Source organism: Herpailurus yagouaroundi, unplaced genomic scaffold (genome assembly GCF_014898765.1).
Source record: "Herpailurus yagouaroundi ecotype Mexico unplaced genomic scaffold, PumYag 142, whole genome shotgun sequence".
In the NCBI taxonomy this organism is placed as follows: Eukaryota; Metazoa; Chordata; class Mammalia; order Carnivora; family Felidae; genus Herpailurus; species Herpailurus yagouaroundi.
The window spans coordinates 26,926,999-26,946,866 of NW_024412397.1; the positions used below are offsets into that span (position 1 = coordinate 26,926,999).

The following is a 19,868-nucleotide window of genomic DNA, read 5'->3' on the forward strand; positions in this document are numbered from 1 at the left end:
ATTATTTGGAAGGCTGTTAATCAAAACGCTTAGTGGTTTTTCCTTGTGGAGATGCTTGGGTTTATTTTCCTTTCTTTCTTTGTTTAGATTTGGTTTATTTTACAAAGTAGCAAATCAAAAGTGGATCACACCGTTTTGCCTTTCTGAACAATGGGGCTTTACCCAGCTCCAGCTGACAGTGAAAGTTAAGGGTTCGCTTTTTGTTCCACTTCAAAGGAAATTTTAGTATTTTCTCCAAAATGATAATAGCTTTATTATTTATTATTTTATACATAATAATGGAGAAAAGCAAAACAGGATAAAGTATTTAAAAGTTCTGTATTTCTTCCTGTTTAGACCTTTGAGACATGGATGGTTAAACTGGCAAAGCGTAGCTCTGTTTAATTTTATTAGCTTTAACCTTTAAGGTAGTGCATATTGATGTGCATTAGTCTTATTTTTGTGTTCTTTATTGCTTGAGCATTTGAAGGTATTTTATTCTGAGAATTTCATCAGTAACACTTTTAAGGTATTGACACTTAATGAAGAGTTTGAAACTTCAGATTTGCAGTTAGCGTGTTGAAGGGAGAGTGTAAAGGGTTAAACAAAGAAGCCCTTTAACCCACATTTTCTCCCTCTCCCTTTTGATAATTACATTATCTTGAATTGCTTAAAACTATCCAGCCATCTAAATGTTAAACTGTTGATAATCCCTTAAACTTAGTTTTCCTCCTTGAAATTATAGTTGGCAAAATTATAGAAATGTATTTATCTTACACGAAGCCTATTCAGCTATTCAGATGCCTCCTGAATGTAAACATCTTGTTCATAAAGCATCTTGGAAATGGCACATTAGAATCTTACTTTTCTTACCTTCAGGGAGTATTTTACCTCAGGTTTGTGCAGTAGTCTGTTTGGATTTAAATTTCTGCTTCAAACACTCAGGATTTACTGGTTAGAAATCCCTGGAGAAGTATACTTTGTAGGTGAAACTCAAGCGAGACCAGGCCTGAACCATATTACCCTGTTTTACCCATAGAACCTAATGTGAGCCTGTAGTACTTTGTAATCTGAAATTTCATACGTGTGGTGTGTCCTTTAATCACCTCTTAGGTGTAACCCATCGATGATGGCCATTAGTTTAAAAAAAAAAAATTGTAGGTACTAATGTCTTTGAAGCATACTGATTCAGTACTGAGGAATCTTTGAAGTTCTATTTTTGGCTCTTGCCCCAGAAAATATACATATGGGAATGAGCCAGATATGTAAATAATAGCTAAGAAAATATGCCTAGAGAGCTTGATCATATTACAAGTAGGCTTTAAGGATTCACCTATAAGATTTGGATCAAAACCTGAATTTTAAGCCCTTAGTCCCAAATATTGCTTTTTATAATAATGTTATATTCAGACTGATTCTTTAGTTATCTTTGGTAGTAGGACAAAGGTGGTGAGATGAAATTGCAACTGTGCTTGATTTGTTCTGAACTTTTGTAGAAACGCCACCTCCTGGATATATCAGTGAGGATGGAGAAACGAGTGATCAACAGTTGAACCAAAGTATGGATACAGGTAAAACTTACCTTTCAAAATTCCTCAACAATGAGATAATGTGTTTTTGTCCTGTTTGGAATCCACAAGAATTATTTACAGCTCTTTTTTTTTTTTTTAATGTTTACTTTTGAGAGAGAAACAGAGCACAGGTGGGGCAGGGGCAGAGAAAAAGGGAGACACAGAATTTGAAGCAAGCTTCAGGCTCTGAGCCATCAGCACAGAGCCCGATGAGGGGCTTGAACTCATGAATAGTGAGATCCCAACCTGAGCCGAAGTTGGATGCTTCACCAACTGAGCCACCCAGGTGCCCCTTACTTATAACTCTTAAATTTAGAGAAGTGGGGATATGCATCAAAAAAAGAACCTTCTATATTGATACAATCATATTTGAACCATTGAAGGGAGGGCCCTCTTGTCAATGAAAAATTAACACATGCTGCTGTGCAGAATAATTGTTACCGGTTTCTCTCCTTAGATTGAATGAAAATTTAGAAACCCTCAAATACTTTTCTTTTTAAGTATTCTGTACTTCTGTTTAAAGTTTTAGTTACCCGATGAAAAAACGTGTTTGTGATGAAAAACCATAATGAACCCAGTAACAGATTTTCTGAGGAATTTGCAGATGGGGGATGAGGATCAGCTTTTCAGTACTCCATTTTTTTTTTTAAGTTTTTAAAATGTTTATTTTTGAGAGCGAGCGAGCAGGAGTGGGGGAGGGGCAGAGCGAGGGAGACAGAATCCGAAGCGGGCTCCAAGGTCTGAGCTGTCAGCACAGAGCCGGAAGTGGGGCTCAAACTCGTGAACTGTGAGACTGTGACCTGAGCTGAAGTTGGACACTTACCCGACTGAGCCACCCAGGTGCCCCATGGTGCTCCTTTAACTTAATAGTGAGTTCTGAATGATAGTAGGTTGTTTACACAAAACACCTTGTACCTGACCAGATTCAGTTAATTCTTAATTTTTAGCTCTCCGCTCCAGATGCAGTGGAGAAAAAGTTTCAGCATGTAATAAATATTACATGTCAAAGCCTTAAAACAGTTCTTCTGCAATAAAATGTATAATCCATCAGAACTAATTAGGTTGCCAGTGAGGTAGTTGTGGTGAGATGGTAATTGTCTGATTTCCTCTGTTTCTCCCTGTCTGCAGTCTTAAGGATTGGATACTTTAGTATCACAGCCTGTCAAATTACACCATCAGTTTTTCTACACAGTTTATACTAAAGCATTCTGTAGTTATGATAATCTAAGTTATTTTTACATGAATTAGCATTGACGGGAGTGGGGGGCTGGGGACTGGCTTTCACAATGATTCTGTTGTTCACATCTTTCCATTATTTAGACTCCCAGATGAAGAAGCTTCTCCTGTAGCAGATCATACTTGTAACTGTTCAGAGTAGTAGATAACCAAGAAATGTAGATAATCTAATGACCACTGGAAATAACAGTGCATCTTAATGCACACTGTCTTACTGCACACGTTATTTGGCTTTCCAAATACATCTTCCTGTCACGCCTGTATGCCAAAGATCTGTATTCTTGAACCGGTCGTGTTCCTTTTTGCCCCATGATGGACAACTGCCACTGTGACATTGAAAAGTGAATGCCAGGAAAAGATGCTCAACATCATTAGTCATCAGGGACATGCAAATCAACAGCACGGTACCATCCCACTTCACACCATTACATTGGCTAAATCAGAAAGAGACGATAACAAGTGTTGGTGAGGATTCGGACAAGTCGGGAGTCTTCATTTGTTGCTGGTGGGAATGTAAAGTGGTTTGGTTGCTTTGGAAAAGTTTGTTGTTCTTTAAAAAGTTAAATGTAGAATAACAATATGACCCAGCAATTTCACTCCTAGGTATATACCCAAGAAAATTGAAAACACATCCACACTAAACTTGCGCACAAATGTTCACTTAGGTATTACGCATAGTAGTGCAAAAGTGGAGGCCGCCCAATTGTCCATCAAATGATGAATGGATAAATTAAATGAGGTGTGTCTGTATGGTGAAATATTATTCAACCGTATAAAAGAATGATGTACTGATCCATGATACAACGAAGATGAACCTTGGAAGCGTTATATTAAGTGAAAGAAGCCAGACACAGAAGGTCACAAGGATTCCAGTGAGTGCATGAGTCCCTATTTGATCATAGGGCTGACACAGGGGAGGAGCGATGAGGTGCAGATAATCGTTGGTTATGATAAAGGTCCAGTTTGAGAAGGAGAGAAGAAGTGAAATCAATTACAACGGATTCAGTGTTTCGGGGTCTCGCTTTGAACCGAGGCTAATATTTCTAATTCCGTTAGAGTGGGGAGATGGTACTTTTTGCAAATGATACATGTAAGTTATTTCTCGTAATGACAGTGTACATACTTGACTCATGAGGTGTTAAAAGTTGGTTCAACCACCAGGCTTCTACCCGCTATCTACTCCTCTCTCAGCACTGTAGTGAGTTCTGACTGACGCATGACCCCAATTTAGAGCAAAATTGAACTCTCTTTAAACTCTGGTTTTTTACAATTGTGGGAGTTTTCTAGATACTTCCTAGATTTCTAACTTAATTCTATTACGGCCCAAAAGAACATGCACGATTTCAGTCTTTGGAAATTTACTAAAATTGTTTTATGCCACAGCGTGGCTTATTTGTAGAGGTAAGAGTTTCATGTATAATTGAAAAGAAGGTCTGTTCTGCACATGTGATGTTCTCTGCGTCATTTCGGGCATGCTCAGTGGTGGTGTTTAGATCTTCCTAATCCCCTCTCATTTTTCTCTACTTGTACTGTCAGTAATGGAGAGGAGCGTTAATGTCTCCAACTCAGATATTGGATTTGCCCTTCTCTTCCCGTAGGCCTGTCAGTTTTTGCTTCATGTATTTTGAGTCTCAGTCATTGACAGGTGCACATTTAAAATTATGTCCTTCTGATGAATTTCACCCTCATTATAAAATGTGTCTCCTGTTAACATCACCATTTCTTATTTATTTCATTGGTTGTATGGTAGATTTTTCATCCTTTGAGTTTGTTTGTATCGTTGTGTTTAAAATGTGTCCCTTGTGGACAGCATTGTATGTCCTACTCTGTCAGTCTTCGTCTTTTAATTGGAATATTTACTCTCTTTTTATTTCATGTAATTAGTACTATCATTGGGTTTGGGTTACCAGTTTGCTGTTTCTTTTCGATTTGTCCCATCTGTTTTTTGTTCCTCTGTTTATAACTTGCCTGCCTTCTTGCAAATTCATCAAATATATTTATGTTTGAATCCATTCTATTCACTCTCTTGACTTGTTAACAGTAGCACTTAGTAGTATTCTCTCAGTGTTCTAGTGATTACAGTGCCAGTTGGGTCACCTTCTCCTTAGATTGTTAAGTTGTAATATTTTACAGCTTCCTGTGCAGGGTAAGCATTTTACAACACTAATTCCATTCACCTACCTCTGTTATTTGTGCTTCTGTCGTCCTTTATTTTACTTACACGTGTGTATAATCCCCGAAGGGTGTTATTTTTGCTTTAGACTTTGAGGTGGTGGTTTCTTTAAAGGGTTAAAAAGTAACTTTTTGTGTTTACCTACATATTTACCATCTCTGCCCACCCTTCCATTTCCCTGGACACTTGTCCAGTCATTCTGGTGCCATTTGTTGAAGAGACATTTCTTTCTCCTATTGATTCACCTTGGCACCTTTGTTGGGAGTCAAGTGGTGTATAAGAGGGTCTAACTTTTGGTCTGCTGTTAAGCCAATTCAGTGAATTCATTTCAGATCATCTATTTTTCAGTTTTACAGTTTCCAGTTTAAAGTCTTGATCTGGTAATTCCAGTATCTGCTTCACATGTAGGTCTGCTTCTGTTGTTTTTTATCTTTTCATTAAGGGTCAGTCTTTCCTGCTACCTTGTATGTCTCATGTGTTCTTTTAATTGGATGCTGAAATAATACTAGAGAGTCCCGTAGATCACATTCTCCCTTGGAAAGCATTCCCCTTTTCTCTCTCTGGTTGCTAAGTTGAGGAGCTGATCTCTTCCACACGATTAGGAGTTGAGTTGGATGCATGATGATTTAATGTTTTAATCAAATCAGATCACCACAGGCTTGAAAGTAGGGGCAGCCTCCTCCCTCGGCAGGTTTTCAGATAGGAGTGTGGCAAGACTGCAGGACCTCTCACTGCTTTCCAGCCCCGCCCACAACTCCCCCTGCTACCCTGTCCTCAGCTAAAGACCTGTGGGTTAACACTGACTGGCGAAGAGGACTACATCCGTGCTTGGTCTTTCAGATTCCATTTGCCTGTGCGTGGCCATTAAAATGTTACTGGGTTTTTCCTTTGGCAAGCCCAGTCCTGTGTGTGTGTGTGTGTGTGTGTGTGTGTGTGTGTGTGTCCCGACTTGGCGGATGCTCTCAGTGATGAAAATGGTTCCTACTCTCTGCTTACATAGGAAGACTTCATCCGCCTCTGTAAACTAGTTCACTTAGGCTTCATAAATAGATCTCCAGCTTTTTGGTAGCTCTAAAGAAAAATATAATTTTTTGTGTGTTTCCAGTATTTTCTCCTGGTTAATTTAGGATCCAGGGTTTTTCTCCATCTTCTACATTCTAATTATAAGGGAAACCCTGTAGAAGTTATTAATAAAACAAAAGAAAAGCACCTTTATTCTCATCATAAACAGAATTCATTCTCATTGAAAACTTGAAAATGCATATAACATAATAAAGAAGCACATTTTTGAGCTGGAATTGACATATTACAAGGGTCTTTTTTCTTTTTTTGCCTTATCTAGTGTCTCTACCATTTTGTGTCAAATACAGGAGAATATTTTACAGATGAACTTATGCTGCAACATTTTGAATTCTGCAAGTGGGTGTTCATTATAAAAAATTAAAGATAGGTTAAAAAAAGAAAATACAGACATTCCATGTAATTTACATCATCCAGCAATAATTATTCTCTTAATTTTAAAAGGTTCCGTGTTTACAAAGAATAAAAATAAAACAACATTGCAGTGAACGTCATAGAAAAAGAGCTAAAAAGTGAGAGAAATACGCACCTAGGATGTCAGATTCTAGACACCTCATTCTTGACTGCTGCACTAGACTTCTCTGGGCTGGTTTCATGACATAGGGAGAAATGAGATTAATGGCTGAGGTACGACTTGCTTGGTAATGAGGTGTAGAGCTAAGGTTGAAGGAGTTACCCCGACATGATTCCCAGTTTCCTGAAAGGTTTGTGAAAGTGATTGGTTTGTATTCAGTAAATTAGGTCCTTTTAAAGCTTGCTTTTCAGCAGGTGTGGTATAAAAACAGAAGAGTAGATAATTTTAGTTATTCAGGGTTTCCACTGTAATATAAAAGCAAATACATTCAGGTGAAATGGCCTTAAGACCTTTAACTGTCCTTTTGTATATGCCTTTTGAAAGATTAATTCTATTTTTGTTTTCATTTGAGATCTGTTCATTTGTGGTTGACTAATACACTTGAACTTACTAATATATCTTCAGCCATTAATTTTGCTAAAGAAATCCAAACTAATACTCCTCAAAAGAAATTGCAAGATAACCCTGAACATGTAATTCATCTCATACCAAATGAATTCCATTTGGAGCAAACACTTAAATGTTAAAGATGAAACCCTCTAAGTTTTAGTACATGACACTGAGGAATTTCCTAAATAATCTGAACGAGAAATACACAAGGTTTAAAACCATCAGAGACAATATCGACAAGTTTAAATAAATAAAATTTAAAATGTTACTACCACACACCTATGGGAATGGCCAGAATCCAGACACTGGTGACGCCAAACGCTGGTGACAGTGTGGAGCACCAGGAACTCTCATGCACGGCTGGTGGGAATGCAAAATGGGACAACCCCTTTGGAAGACACACTGTGGCAGCTTCTTACAAAGCTAAACATACTCTTACCTTATGATCCAGCAGTCCCGCTCCATGGTGTTTCCCAAAAGAGTTCAAAATGTATGGACCCACAGAAACATGCATATGGATGTGTATAGCAGCTTTATTCACAATTGCCAGAACTTGGAAATAACTAAGAGGTTCTTCAGTAGGTGAATGGATAAACAGACTGTGGTACATCCAGAGAAAGGAGTATTACACAGCACTAAAAAGTAATGGGCTACCAAGTCATGAAAAGACGTAGAGGAACCTTAAATTCGCAATGCAAGTGAAAGAATCCAAAGTGTAAAGGCTACATACTTTATGATTGCAACTCCATGACGTTCTGGAAAAGGGAGAATTGTAGAGACAAGAAAAAGATATGTGATATCTAAGGGGCTCGTGGGGAAGAAGAGATGAATAGACAGAGCACAGGGGATTTTTTTTTTTAGATTATTACATGGTGAATATATGTTATATTCTTGTTAAAACCCATAGGATGTACAACTCCAACAATGAAACCCTAGTGTAAACTGTAGGCTTTGGGTGATAACGGTGTGTGGGCGTCGTTTCTTTGATAGCAACGAATGAGCCATTGTGCGAGGTGCCCGTTGCAGAGGAGTTTGTCCGTGTGTGTGTACATGGGTATATGGGAGTTCTTTGTACTTCATTGTACTCACTTTTGCTGTGAACCTACTGCTCTAAAAAAGTAATGTCTGATTTAAAGAATTAATGTTACCTTGCAAGCTATGTCAAAAGAAACCAGAAATGTGGGGAAATAGTTGCAAATGAATGACCAGTCTTAATAACTGACTTCAAAATTCATTTATTTTTTCTAAAGTTTATTTACTTAGAGTGCACGCACGTGGGGGCTGGGGGAGTACAGAGAGAGAGGGAGAGAGAGAATCCCAAGCAGGCTCCTCTCTGTGCAGAGCCCGACGCAGGGCTTGATGGCACAAATTGGGAAATTATGATCTGAACCCAAATCAAGAGTCAGATGCTTAAGCCGACTGAGCCACCCAGGTGCCCCTGATTTTGAAATTTAAAACCACTTATAAATCAAGAAGAAAAAGATGGTAGGTAATAAGAAAATGGACAAAAGTACACGAACGTGCTATTTCTAACAAAAATGAAAATGAAAAGAAAATAGAGTAGCCTCTTTAACCCTATCAAATAGGCAGGCGTCAGAAGGTAGAGGCGCAGAATGAAGATACCCTAGCTCGTAACTTGTGGGACCAATCATTTGGGGCGGTACTTTGGCACTTGTAAAAATGTAATACACGTTCTTTTTGATCTAAAATTTCCTCATTGAAAAATGTATCCTACAACTACAGGCAAACTTGTATGCAAAGATACACAAGTATTCCTCTAGATGCTTCGGCTTCCAGTACTACTAGAAACCACTGCCTGAATACTGAAGATACTTTCTCTCATTACTGGAAGTCACAGACTTTAGTGGCAGTGTGAATATATGAGTAGCTAATTGGTTAATTATCCATTAATCTGCATCTTTAAAAAAAGTTTCTAATAAATCGTTAGCTTATGTTAACATTTACACATTTTACGAGTGATTACATTGAGCCATTCTTTCTAGATCTGGTCGCTTTTGATAAGTGACAAATACTTAATAGAGGAATCAATAGCTGAAAGATAAGAATACTTGGGCAGTTTCTTCCATTTCTCATGGTAGCTTTGTTTATTTTATACCAGCTTCAGGAAACGGTGAGTTTTAGTTCATTGTTCTAAATATATTTTGACCTTTCTTAGTTGGACCTGTTGTGACTTGCCAGCAGATTTTTCAAACTGAAGAACAAAAAAAGAACTCAAGAACTTAATTTTTTGTTTGGGAAGACGGTTCTGTCTTCAGAAAAATAATTGTCACCTGTTCTCTATTTTTGGTTCATCGGTTTCTTTGGGGGTTGCCATCTCACCTGTTGCCGCCTGGTATTTTGTCCTGGTTATGATGGCGTGGGGGAGGGGAGACCCGCGTGAGGCTGGGGTCTCACCTGTCTTATTCTGCATCTGCACTGTTGCTGTGTTGTTTGAAGTGTGGGGGCTGTGGGTCGTGCTTTTTAGCATAACTTTCCCCAAACGTGAAGAGAAGATGACCAGAAAACACAACGTATTCTGTAATTATAAGATTGCTTAACAGCATTCACGACAAATGCGCTTTAAAATGTAATTGCATGGAATTGGGTGAAGTAGTCTCTGAAAGATTCTGGTTTTTTTCTTCTGTGTTTGTGTATTTTATGTATCTGTGCCCCCTCTCCTTATTGTCTTGATTAGGTTTAACCTGTTTGCCTAAAACAGGAAGAAATGGATAATTTTCTAAGAAAATGTAATTTACCAAAACTGACTTGAGAAAATAGAGCTATCTTAACAGTGAACTTTCATGGAAGGAAAAGAGAAATGTCTTAGGGTAAACCCTAGAAAATTGTTAGCTAGAGACAATTTTACACAGGCATTCTATCAAACTTTTAAAAATGCTTTATTACAATGCTGTGTAAACTGTTAACAGAGCTTAAAAAAGACATAAAGCTTCTAGATTGTCTCCATGAGGCAGTATAACATTGCAGTTGGAATGTAAATCCGCAGACCAGTATTGTTTGGGATTATTGATGCAAAAATGCTAAATAAGGAATTTTATCTCTCATCCCCAAATCAGCGTCCTACTTAATGGGAGAATATTAGAAGTATCCCCTGAAGGTTGAGAGTAAGTCAGGAATATCCAACTGTCACAACTGTTTTATCGAAGTGTGACATATCCCAAAATGATTCACGGAATTAAAACACATGATCGTTTTTAAAAATTCTGCTTAATCAAAATTAGGAAGAGTCAGTCTTAAGACAGATGAACAAATATTTACAACCCATATCATAAAAGGACTAATATCCCTAGTACATAAAGACCCTTGTATAAATCAGTGAGGGTGATCAACACCACTGTAGAAACATGAGCAAAAGAAGAGACTGTTCACAGAAAGGAAATGCAATATAAGAAAGTTTAATAAAGCTGTTCCATGTCACTTATAAGAGAAATACAAATTAGAACTCTACTTGTTAAAACCATGTTTTCACCTGTCAGTGATAACACATCAGCATCCTCCTCTCACCATTTATGTTGCCACCGGGAGTGTAAACTGGTACCACCTCTATAGATGACAGTTTTGGCAAAATCTATCAAAATTGTGGATGTATAACCCTTTGACCTGGCGGTTTCTCTTAAGAGAATGATATGATTGGAAGTATGCAAGACGTACAAGATTAGTCATTGCAATCTTGGTTCGTAAATCAGAAGATCGAAAATAGTCTGAGTATCCATCAATATGGGATCATAATACACCATAATGTAAGATTATGCAGCTTATGTTGAGAGAGAAGGAGGAAGGGAGAGCGATAAATAAACATCAACATCCTTGATAAAGTTCGGTAGTGAAAAAGCAAAGTTCAGAATGGTTACCATTTGTGTATAAAAATCAGGGTGGAAGGGCACAAAACAGTATATATTTGCTTGTGTGGCTCATAGACTGTTTCTGGAAAGGTGCACAAAGAACTGGCAACACTGGATGCCTTTGGGAAGGAGAACTGGGCGGCTAGAAGCCAGGGCTGCTCATACGCTCGTACCTTTTATATATTGAAGCCTCCAAAATTAAATTCACATATCGCAGTTGCCTATTTTGAATTGTTAGGATGTAAACTATCTGTATTATTTGTGATAGTTACAACCAGATGCAACCAGTTTTACAATTATTTGGTCAGAAGTTCTGGAAGTACTTGCAGATCTGTTACAAAATTGACTCCTTTTGTTTCAGGATCTCCAGCAGAACTGTCTCCTACTACTCTTTCCCCTGTTAATCATAGTTTGGGTAAGTGGCAAATACTTCCTCTCCCCCACACTCCCCCCCCACACACACATTTTATAATATATCCATTAATCAAATGTCTTCTCTGAAAATTATTTTTCATATACATGAGAAACAGATCTCAATGAATAATCAAATGATTGTTCAAATTAGTGCTTTTTAAAAATGATAATTTGCCTTAATACTATTAAAACTCAATACTATTAAAACATCAATACTATTAAAACTATTAAAACAGTATCAAACCGAATAAATCTTTCTATCCATGGAAATCATATTCTTTATGGAAAGTTTTATGATATATTATGGCTAGATTTATATGGGTATGTTTATTTTATGATATTTTGTAATAGCAATTACTAATATAAAAAGGTGTGTGTCTGTATATATACACAGACACACAGTCACAAATATGCATGGGGTATGGAAGATTGCGTGTGTGTGTACATTGTGTAGTTTATCCTTGGCCTTCATTTTACCTCAGTATTTCCCAATTTCTCTGCAGTTTCTACACATGAGTTTATTCTACAAAATGTTCATGATACTCCTTGGGTCTTTTAATCAAAATTACAGAAGTTAAATTCATGTGGTCCATGAAATATGCAGATTCTTTTGATTCCATATTCTGTTTCTACTTACATGCCTTTTGTGTTTTATTACTTTCTGTTTCTTGTATATGCATGGGTTTTCTATTTGTGTAACTAGGGTAACTCACCGAGAATCTCATGTTAAAATAGACAATGTCAGAAATACGTCGTATTTTGTGTTCTATGATTATGATAGAATTTTTCTTCTTGTGGCGTTTGACTCAGTCCTTGCTCCAGCTTTATTCCACTGTATCCTACGAAAAATTAGTTTTATTATGTAAGTGGATTTACTTTACCCGTGATGGTTTTATTTTTGAACAGGAACTAGGATAAAACTACTAGTAGAACATGACCCCCCAGAAAGTCTAAAAAAGATGTTTGAAGATTAGATGACCGAATGAGATGGGGGAAATTTGAAACATTGAAAATCTGGTATGATCTAATGGAGACTGGAGTCTGTGGTGTAGATGTTAAGTCTGCTTCCTGAGCTGCAGCCAGTTTAGGCTGGCATAGAGCACGTACAGATATCTGATGATATTCAATCTTTTCTTGGCTTGAACTGTTCACACAACATTTCTTGCTTTTATGGGTTTGGTTTTTTTCCCCAGATTTGCAGCCAGTTACTTACTCAGAACCTGCATTTTGGTGTTCAATAGCATATTATGAATTAAACCAGAGGGTTGGAGAGACCTTCCACGCATCACAGCCCTCACTCACTGTAGACGGTTTCACAGATCCATCCAATTCAGAGAGGTTCTGCCTAGGGTTGCTCTCCAACGTCAACCGAAATGCCACCGTAGAAATGACAAGAAGACATATAGGTATGTGTTTTTACCTTATGTCAAGAACCAGTGCCGTGTACTCATAATGTGAGCATCGTGCAGTTTGCCACATCAGAAGATTGTGTGCAGAAACGCCTGCCTTGTCTCTTGTCAGTGTGAGTGCACAGCTTCGCTGCTTTCATAGATCCACTGCTTTAATAGATCTGCAGACTCTGACCTTCGGCTTCTCTTTATTTGGCACCCTTGGTTCCGGGAAGTCCTTCGATAAATGCATGTTAAAATTACTTTGCTGCACCTCCGCCAGCCATAAAAGTGTCCTGTTCGGATTTTCGAATTACAATTTTAACAAACCATGACTTTTTTCCAGTCCCCTAGTATTTCCCCCTTCAGGGAATTAATATACTAAATAATTAAATCTGCTCACCCTTAATCGAAAGCAAGATACTTTATTTTATTATTAAAAAATTTTTTTAGTGTTTATTTTTGAAAGATAGAGTGCGAGTTGGGGTGGGGGAGGGAAGAGAGAGAGAGGGAGACACAGAAACCAAAGCAGGTTCCAGGCTCTGAGCTGTCAGCACAGAGCCCGGTGCGGGGCTCGAACCCATGAACCTTGAAATCATGACCTGAGCTGAAGTTGGACGCTCCACCGACTGAGCCACCCAGGTGCCCCCGAAGCAGGATATTATAAATAAGAACTACTATTTAGTACGTAGGTCAAAAAATAGTTCAGAGGCTCTCAAAATGTGGTAGTCCCAGACACCCTTTCAGCAAGTTCGTGAGGTCAAAACTTCTTTCATAATGGTACTAAGATGCTATTTGCCTTTTTTTCGCTCTCATTCACTCATGAATGTACAGTGAAATATTCCAGAAGCTACAAGGCATGTGATTTTGCAAGAGATTACATGTAGAATCTGATAAGAATCCAACTTTCTTCTCTTAAGCCAGACATTAGAGAGATTTGCAAAAATGTAAAACATTGCTGTTCTCACTAATTTGGGGGGGGGAGGGGAAATAGTTATTTTTCATAAACATGTTATTTATATTAGTATTTAATAGATGCATTATTTAGAACTTTAAATGAATTATAAATTTTTTTTGAATCTCAGTTTTAATATCTAATGTGCTAAGTTTCCATAGATGCAGTCCACATAAACAGCAACTCTTTGAGTCTCCAGTATTTTTTTTGGCAATGAGGTAGAAAAAGTTTGACTAATATAACTGAACATAGTTCTCATTTCCTTAAAGTAACCTCTTTTAACAATAGTTTGCTTCAGTTTCTAATGAATTAACTCTGACCTCTTGTGAGAAATAATGCTGGTCACTAAAGAGCGAGTATCATTCCGCAAACGTGCTGTAACTTAAAGAGGTCTGTTAATGTTGCTTTGTGTGGAATTTCTCAAATCTTGCTTGATGTATAAATTTTGTGTAATCTTAGGTGTCTTGTGGGTAAGGAAGGCTTCTGAGTACCCACCCTACGTTAACTAAAATAATTCTGGTTTTGCCTGTGTTTTAATTGGGGTTCTGCATAAAAATTCAACAGGTTCCCTCTACCGTATTTACTTCTCTACATAATTTTAGGTTGCCGTAATTATTGGATCTTTTTACTTTCAATTTCTAACTTATTGGGTGGTTTTGATGAGAGACTATAGCTTGGAAAATCTCTGCTTTTTGGATTTAATCTTTTCCTGATGGTCAAGTGTATGTTTGATTGTTTTACAAATATTCTGTGGTCACAAGAGCAGGGCATCAGGTTCTGTGTTTATGTATTAAATGTTTTCTTAGTTTTCATTTGCTGTGTAACATGTTACCACACGCTTGCCAGACTGAAACAACACAGATTTATGATCTCACAGTGTCTGCAGGTCAGGAGTCCAGGCATGGGTTAGGAGTCTCCTCAGGATCTTACGAGGGGAAATCATGGCATTGACTTTGTCGTGTCCTCCTCTGGAGCTTGGAGGGCCTCTTCCAAGCTCACATGATTGTCACAGGGTTCACTTCCTTCAAGTTACAGCGGCGAGGTCTTCATTTCCTGCAGACTGACAGCTAGAAGCTGTTCTCAACAAGTGGGTGTCCCCTCCATTCCGTGCCTCACGGGCCCTCTGTCTTCACGGTCAGCAGCCGAGAATCTCTGGTGTTGAACCCTCTCGCTCACACTTTGAATCACTTTCACCAGGGACAGCCCCGTCCTTTTTAAGGGCTAGCACCTGATTAAGTCAGGCCTGCCAAAAGAAGACCTTCCTTTCTTGAGGTCAGCAGATTTGAGACCTTAATTACATCCGAAAAATTCCTTAACGGCAGCACCTAGATTCGTGTTTGACTGAATAATAGAAAAGATGTCTGCACACCAGGAGTGAGAACCTTAGGTGCTGTCTGAGATCTCTACCTTTCACAGTTGGTTTTTTAAATCCTTCTATCTCTAATATTTTGTGTGTATTTGTCCGATTCTGAAAAAAGTATATTAAAATCTTCCAGCATAATTTTTTCTCCCCTAGTTCTGCTTATCTACCTAGGGATTTGGTGGTCACCTTAATAGAATTGTAAAAATGGCAAATGACACTAACTTCTTGATGATTTTATTCACTTTTTTCTTAACCTTAGTGGCATCTTTAAGGAAATACTGTCTATTATAACGAAGGTGTATTTATCCAAACACTTAATTCCTTTAGACTTAACTCCATTTATTTTACGTGTTTTAAAATAATATATAATGTGTATGGAATTCTTTACATGTACTTTTTTACATCGTTTACGTACTTTTGACAAGCGTGTATTTTTTCAAATCAATAAAATCGTTGTTAAAAAATCCTTGGAAAAATACAGAGTGGTATGTTTCAATGTTAGACCTCAGAAAAGCATTGCTATGGAAAAGGTTATCGAAATACCTTCTATCATTTTAATCCTCCTCCAAGAAGACTCTCCCAAAGTCATACTGAAACAGGAGATGTTATGAAACTAATCCCATATGTATTTTGTTTTAGGGAGAGGAGTACGCTTATATTACATAGGTGGAGAAGTTTTTGCAGAGTGCCTAAGCGACAGTGCAATCTTTGTGCAGAGCCCCAACTGTAATCAGAGATACGGCTGGCACCCGGCAACAGTGTGTAAAATCCCACCAGGTATGGATGCATCTGTGTCAGCAGACCTGTTGTGTCAGCGCGCTGAGCTTCTCTAGTTGCTATTAATTTTAGGAATCAGGAGATGATTGGCGTCCTTGCATTTTAAGATCTGTAGCCCCTTTAAAATTATTTTCTTGACCGTGATATTCTTTTCACACAATTTTTTTCTTTTTTTTCTTTTTTTTTTTTTTTTTACTTGTTTCAATCGTAGGCTGCAATCTGAAGATCTTCAACAACCAGGAATTTGCTGCTCTTCTGGCTCAGTCTGTCAATCAGGGTTTTGAAGCCGTGTATCAACTAACTAGAATGTGCACCATAAGAATGAGTTTTGTGAAAGGGTGGGGAGCAGAATACCGGTATGAAATACATATTCAGTTCTTCAGTTTCCACAATGTTTGATTCTTTTCTCCCCCATTCTTTGTATCTTCTGGAGTTCACACGGATCCATTTTCCTTAAGGTTATGGAGTCCGCAGAGCATATGCAAAATCACAAAAGGGAGTTGGAGGTCTCTACGTTCAAAACTACTGCCAGTTCCTATGCTGGCAGCGTAGAAGACAGAATTAGAACCTGTGCAGACATGCGCTGTAATGTAACGCAGGGTGTTAAATACCATAAAAGGGGTATATTTGAAGGCTATGTCAGTTCGTGGAAGGAGAGGCGCTTTCACTGAGGCTCTGGGAAGGCTTCTTCTGATAGAGATGCCACATGGTCTGGATTCTGAAAGATGCGTAGGATTTCAGTTAGGGGTTGAAGGGTTGGGCCACAGTGATCCTGGCAACAGAATCCAGTTCCGTGTCGCTGGAGTATAGAAGGTAAAGGAGAAGGCGGCTGGATAGACAAGTTGACCAGTTGAATAGAAGGTTAAGAGGTAGAACTTGATTCAGTAATAGAAGGGGGTACTTGTTAAGGGCCAGGCACTGTGCTGTGTTTTTTGTTTTTGTTTTTGTTTTTTAATTTTATTTATTTGTTTATTTATTATATAATTTATTGTCAGGTTAGCTAACACCTAGTGTGTACGGTGTGCTCTTAGCTTCAGGAGTAGATTCCCGTGATTTATCACTTACTTCATAAAACACCCAGTGCTCATCCCAACAAATGCCCTCCTCGATGCCCATCTCCACACACACCCGCTCCCCAACCCCCGCCACTCCCTTGATCCTCAGTTTGTTCTCTGTATTTAAACGTCTCTTATGGTTTGGCTCCCTCCCTGTTTGTAACTGTATATTTATATTTATACTTATATAAATATTTTTCCCCTTCCCCATGGTCTTGTCCTCTGTTTTAAATGCAATATCTCACTCATTTCAGCATAGCTAAGAATTAACTGTTTCTGTTCCCTTTTTTTTTTTTTTTTAATAAGGTTGCAAAAAGTGGTTCAAATGAATGCTTATTTAGAAATAGGCTTAGAAAAGATTTGATAATTTGCCCAGGGATGCACTGTAAGTGGCGGAGACCGGGGGACCTGACGAAAGCTCTCCTTGACTTTTAGCCCCCTCTCTGAAGGTAGTAGTAACAGTCATGTAATTGAGTTTTACAAAGGCTAATGTGCCAGCAGGGGATAAGGTAGATTAAGTTATTACCAAATTAAACAGTGGATTGAATTCCACATCAGAGAAAGCAAAGACTTCCTCACCATAGTTAAGGCTAGAATTTTAAGTAAAATACTTAGCCTTTCTGCCGCTCATACTCCTCACTCTCTGAACGCCTGCATATGAAAATACTCATATAGTGTAGTAATAGTATTCCTGTTTCGTCCAGTAGTTTGAGCCCTTCTTCAGAATGTATTTCATTTCATTTGGACCTGATTCTGTATCTTGAACAAATTTTGGGAGGTGTGTGCCTCTTGGGATCATGAGACTTGAGGTCGGCTGGTCAACTGCTTTTATAAGAAATATATAGTGTGTTATATGTTTATATCCTAGAATGAAGACTTGTCATTATTTTGTCCAAGTTCTATTGGTAGAATAATTAATTTTGTGACTTTTCTCTTTTATTTTAATCATTTCCCTTTTGACATATGATGCCTTTAAAGAATGCCGAGTTCCTTTTTGCCTTGGACTTAAATTGACCTGAGTTGATATTAAAATTTAAATTTAAATGGTTACTATCTGATACCAGGCTTTTGGGTCACACATTTTTTTCTTCAAAAGATTAGAATATTACAGAACATGGGAGCAGAAATTTAGCGGAATTCAATGTGAACTGTAGAGCTCAGGGAGAATTCCACATATGTCCGTAGGTCTCCTGCTAACCACACCTTTATTGGTGGAGAGAGGTACTGCCCTTCATGCATGACGGACTCTGCCGTTCATTAACTCAGAATTGAAAGTCTGTAATTATGAGAAGCAGTAACACACAGTATGTTTTTATTTGTATAAAGTCCGATAGATCTACCTTGGGTAATAAAGTAGTTTCCTTTAACATTTCCTTTAACAATAATGTCAAATACTCCTATCTGTGAACTATTGGCAGTTACCAGGAACCTTTTATCCTTATTGACAGTGGAGCTGAGGAGGTAGAGCTAATGGTTACATTTCTAAAACTACTTTTCAGTTTCTTAAAATGCCAGCATGTTTGCCAACATTAAAAAAAAAAAAAAATCAGGAAGTATCGTGAACAGGAAATACAGATGTGCAAAGAATTGATACTTAATTGAGAAATATACCTGAGCTCAGTGGATTGATACTGAAGTGAATAAATAGGGGGATAAAGAAGTTTTTGGGTGCATTTCTGTGCCCAAATACGTATAGTGACAACCTTCTTAAACCTACTTACTTCCCATTCAGTGACCCGGATTAAGAATTATTCCCTAAGGTTAAACTAATCTAGTAATGAATGATCTGATTCAAAACAAACTGAGAAATACCCAGAAGTCCACAAATGACGGGATCAAAATTAAAAGGGATCCTGGCAAAATCCTGCAGAATGCCTGATCTGAGGGAGAGATAGAAGGCAGGGGAAGCTTTATGTGAAGAACAACAGAGAACAGAGGGGAAAATGAAGAAGGGTCAGTCCTGCCTCTGCCTCATGGATAACGTGAGTGAACTTGTGAAGTGTGCCAGTGAAGTTTTAGGCTGCATCGACCAAAATGTAGTATCTAAGGCAAAATAAGACACTGAGTCTGTGCAGATCAGATTTGAGACTGTTGTATTGTGTTCCATGTGTCATGTTTTAGGAATGATCACATATCAACATGTCTTAGTGTACGTCTCAGACCCTGAGACAAGGATTCAAATGCAAGGAGTTTGTTCAGGAAATGGAGGAAACACTGGTAAGGAAGGAGGAAGTAGGGAAGTGAGGTAGGGGAGGGAAGGCAGCCAATACCATTATTAAGCCATCTACTATGTTGGGTGGGTCATTAGAGCTTTTTCCGCCAGGGAAACTTGGGAAATAGTAACGAACGTACAGAATTATCTGACCCAGAAGGAAAGGAAACTGGACATTTAAATGCCAACCCCCCTGTCATTGGTTGAGGGCTGCTCCAGGGAGGTTAGTTTCCTAGCACTTGCGGTCTGATACACGTGTGGCCAGACCAGAGAAGTTCTCAGGCACCGAAATTCAGACACATGCAATTGGAAGTTGGCTAGAGAATACTGAAAAATCCAAAGGTGCTAGTGGGGCACTGACACCATCTGCTACAGAAAACCACATCCTTTGAAATACAGTTTTAAATTCATTGAGCATGTGTCGCTTGGAGATGAAGAGTTGATAATGGCCTTTTCCCATGTTTGAAGGGCTGTCCTGCTAAGAAGCAAGCAGACTCACCAACTTACTGTATATAATAAATAAGAACTAAAATCAGTATGTGCGAGTGACAGGATGTCATTGAACAATTTGTAATTCCCAGTCTCCCATTATGTCGAAGTACTAGAGGTGTTTCGTATTAAAAGCCTACATGATGTTTCTAACAGGGATGTTTTTCTTTGGCTTTGTCAGGGAAAAGCTGAACTCCAACTCTTAACATTCTGTGATAAGCTTAGGTCAGAATTCTGTTTTGTTTTGGTATACTTGAAATTTGAGCCCTGTTCCATTTAGACTTTCTTTGGTATTTGAATATCCTCTGTTCTATTGTTGAATAGTAAGTAAGATATATTCTGGTTTGCTTGG

The 19,868-nt window shown here is 38.2% G+C and overlaps 1 protein-coding gene across 2 annotated transcripts in view; it reads left to right on the forward strand.

Annotated features, from left to right (window-relative positions):
* The window catches only part of SMAD2 (SMAD family member 2), a 76,562-nt gene that overhangs the window by 54,700 nt on the left and 1,994 nt on the right, over window positions 1-19,868 (forward strand). For both annotated transcript variants that reach the window (XM_040478893.1, XM_040478892.1), the window contains 5 exons: window positions 1,476-1,550; window positions 11,225-11,278; window positions 12,471-12,683; window positions 15,623-15,760; window positions 15,972-16,116. In XM_040478893.1, coding sequence (XP_040334827.1) covers window positions 1,476-1,550; window positions 11,225-11,278; window positions 12,471-12,683; window positions 15,623-15,760; window positions 15,972-16,116 — 625 coding nt within the window. The remainder of the gene's footprint in view (window positions 1-1,475; window positions 1,551-11,224; window positions 11,279-12,470; window positions 12,684-15,622; window positions 15,761-15,971; window positions 16,117-19,868) is intronic.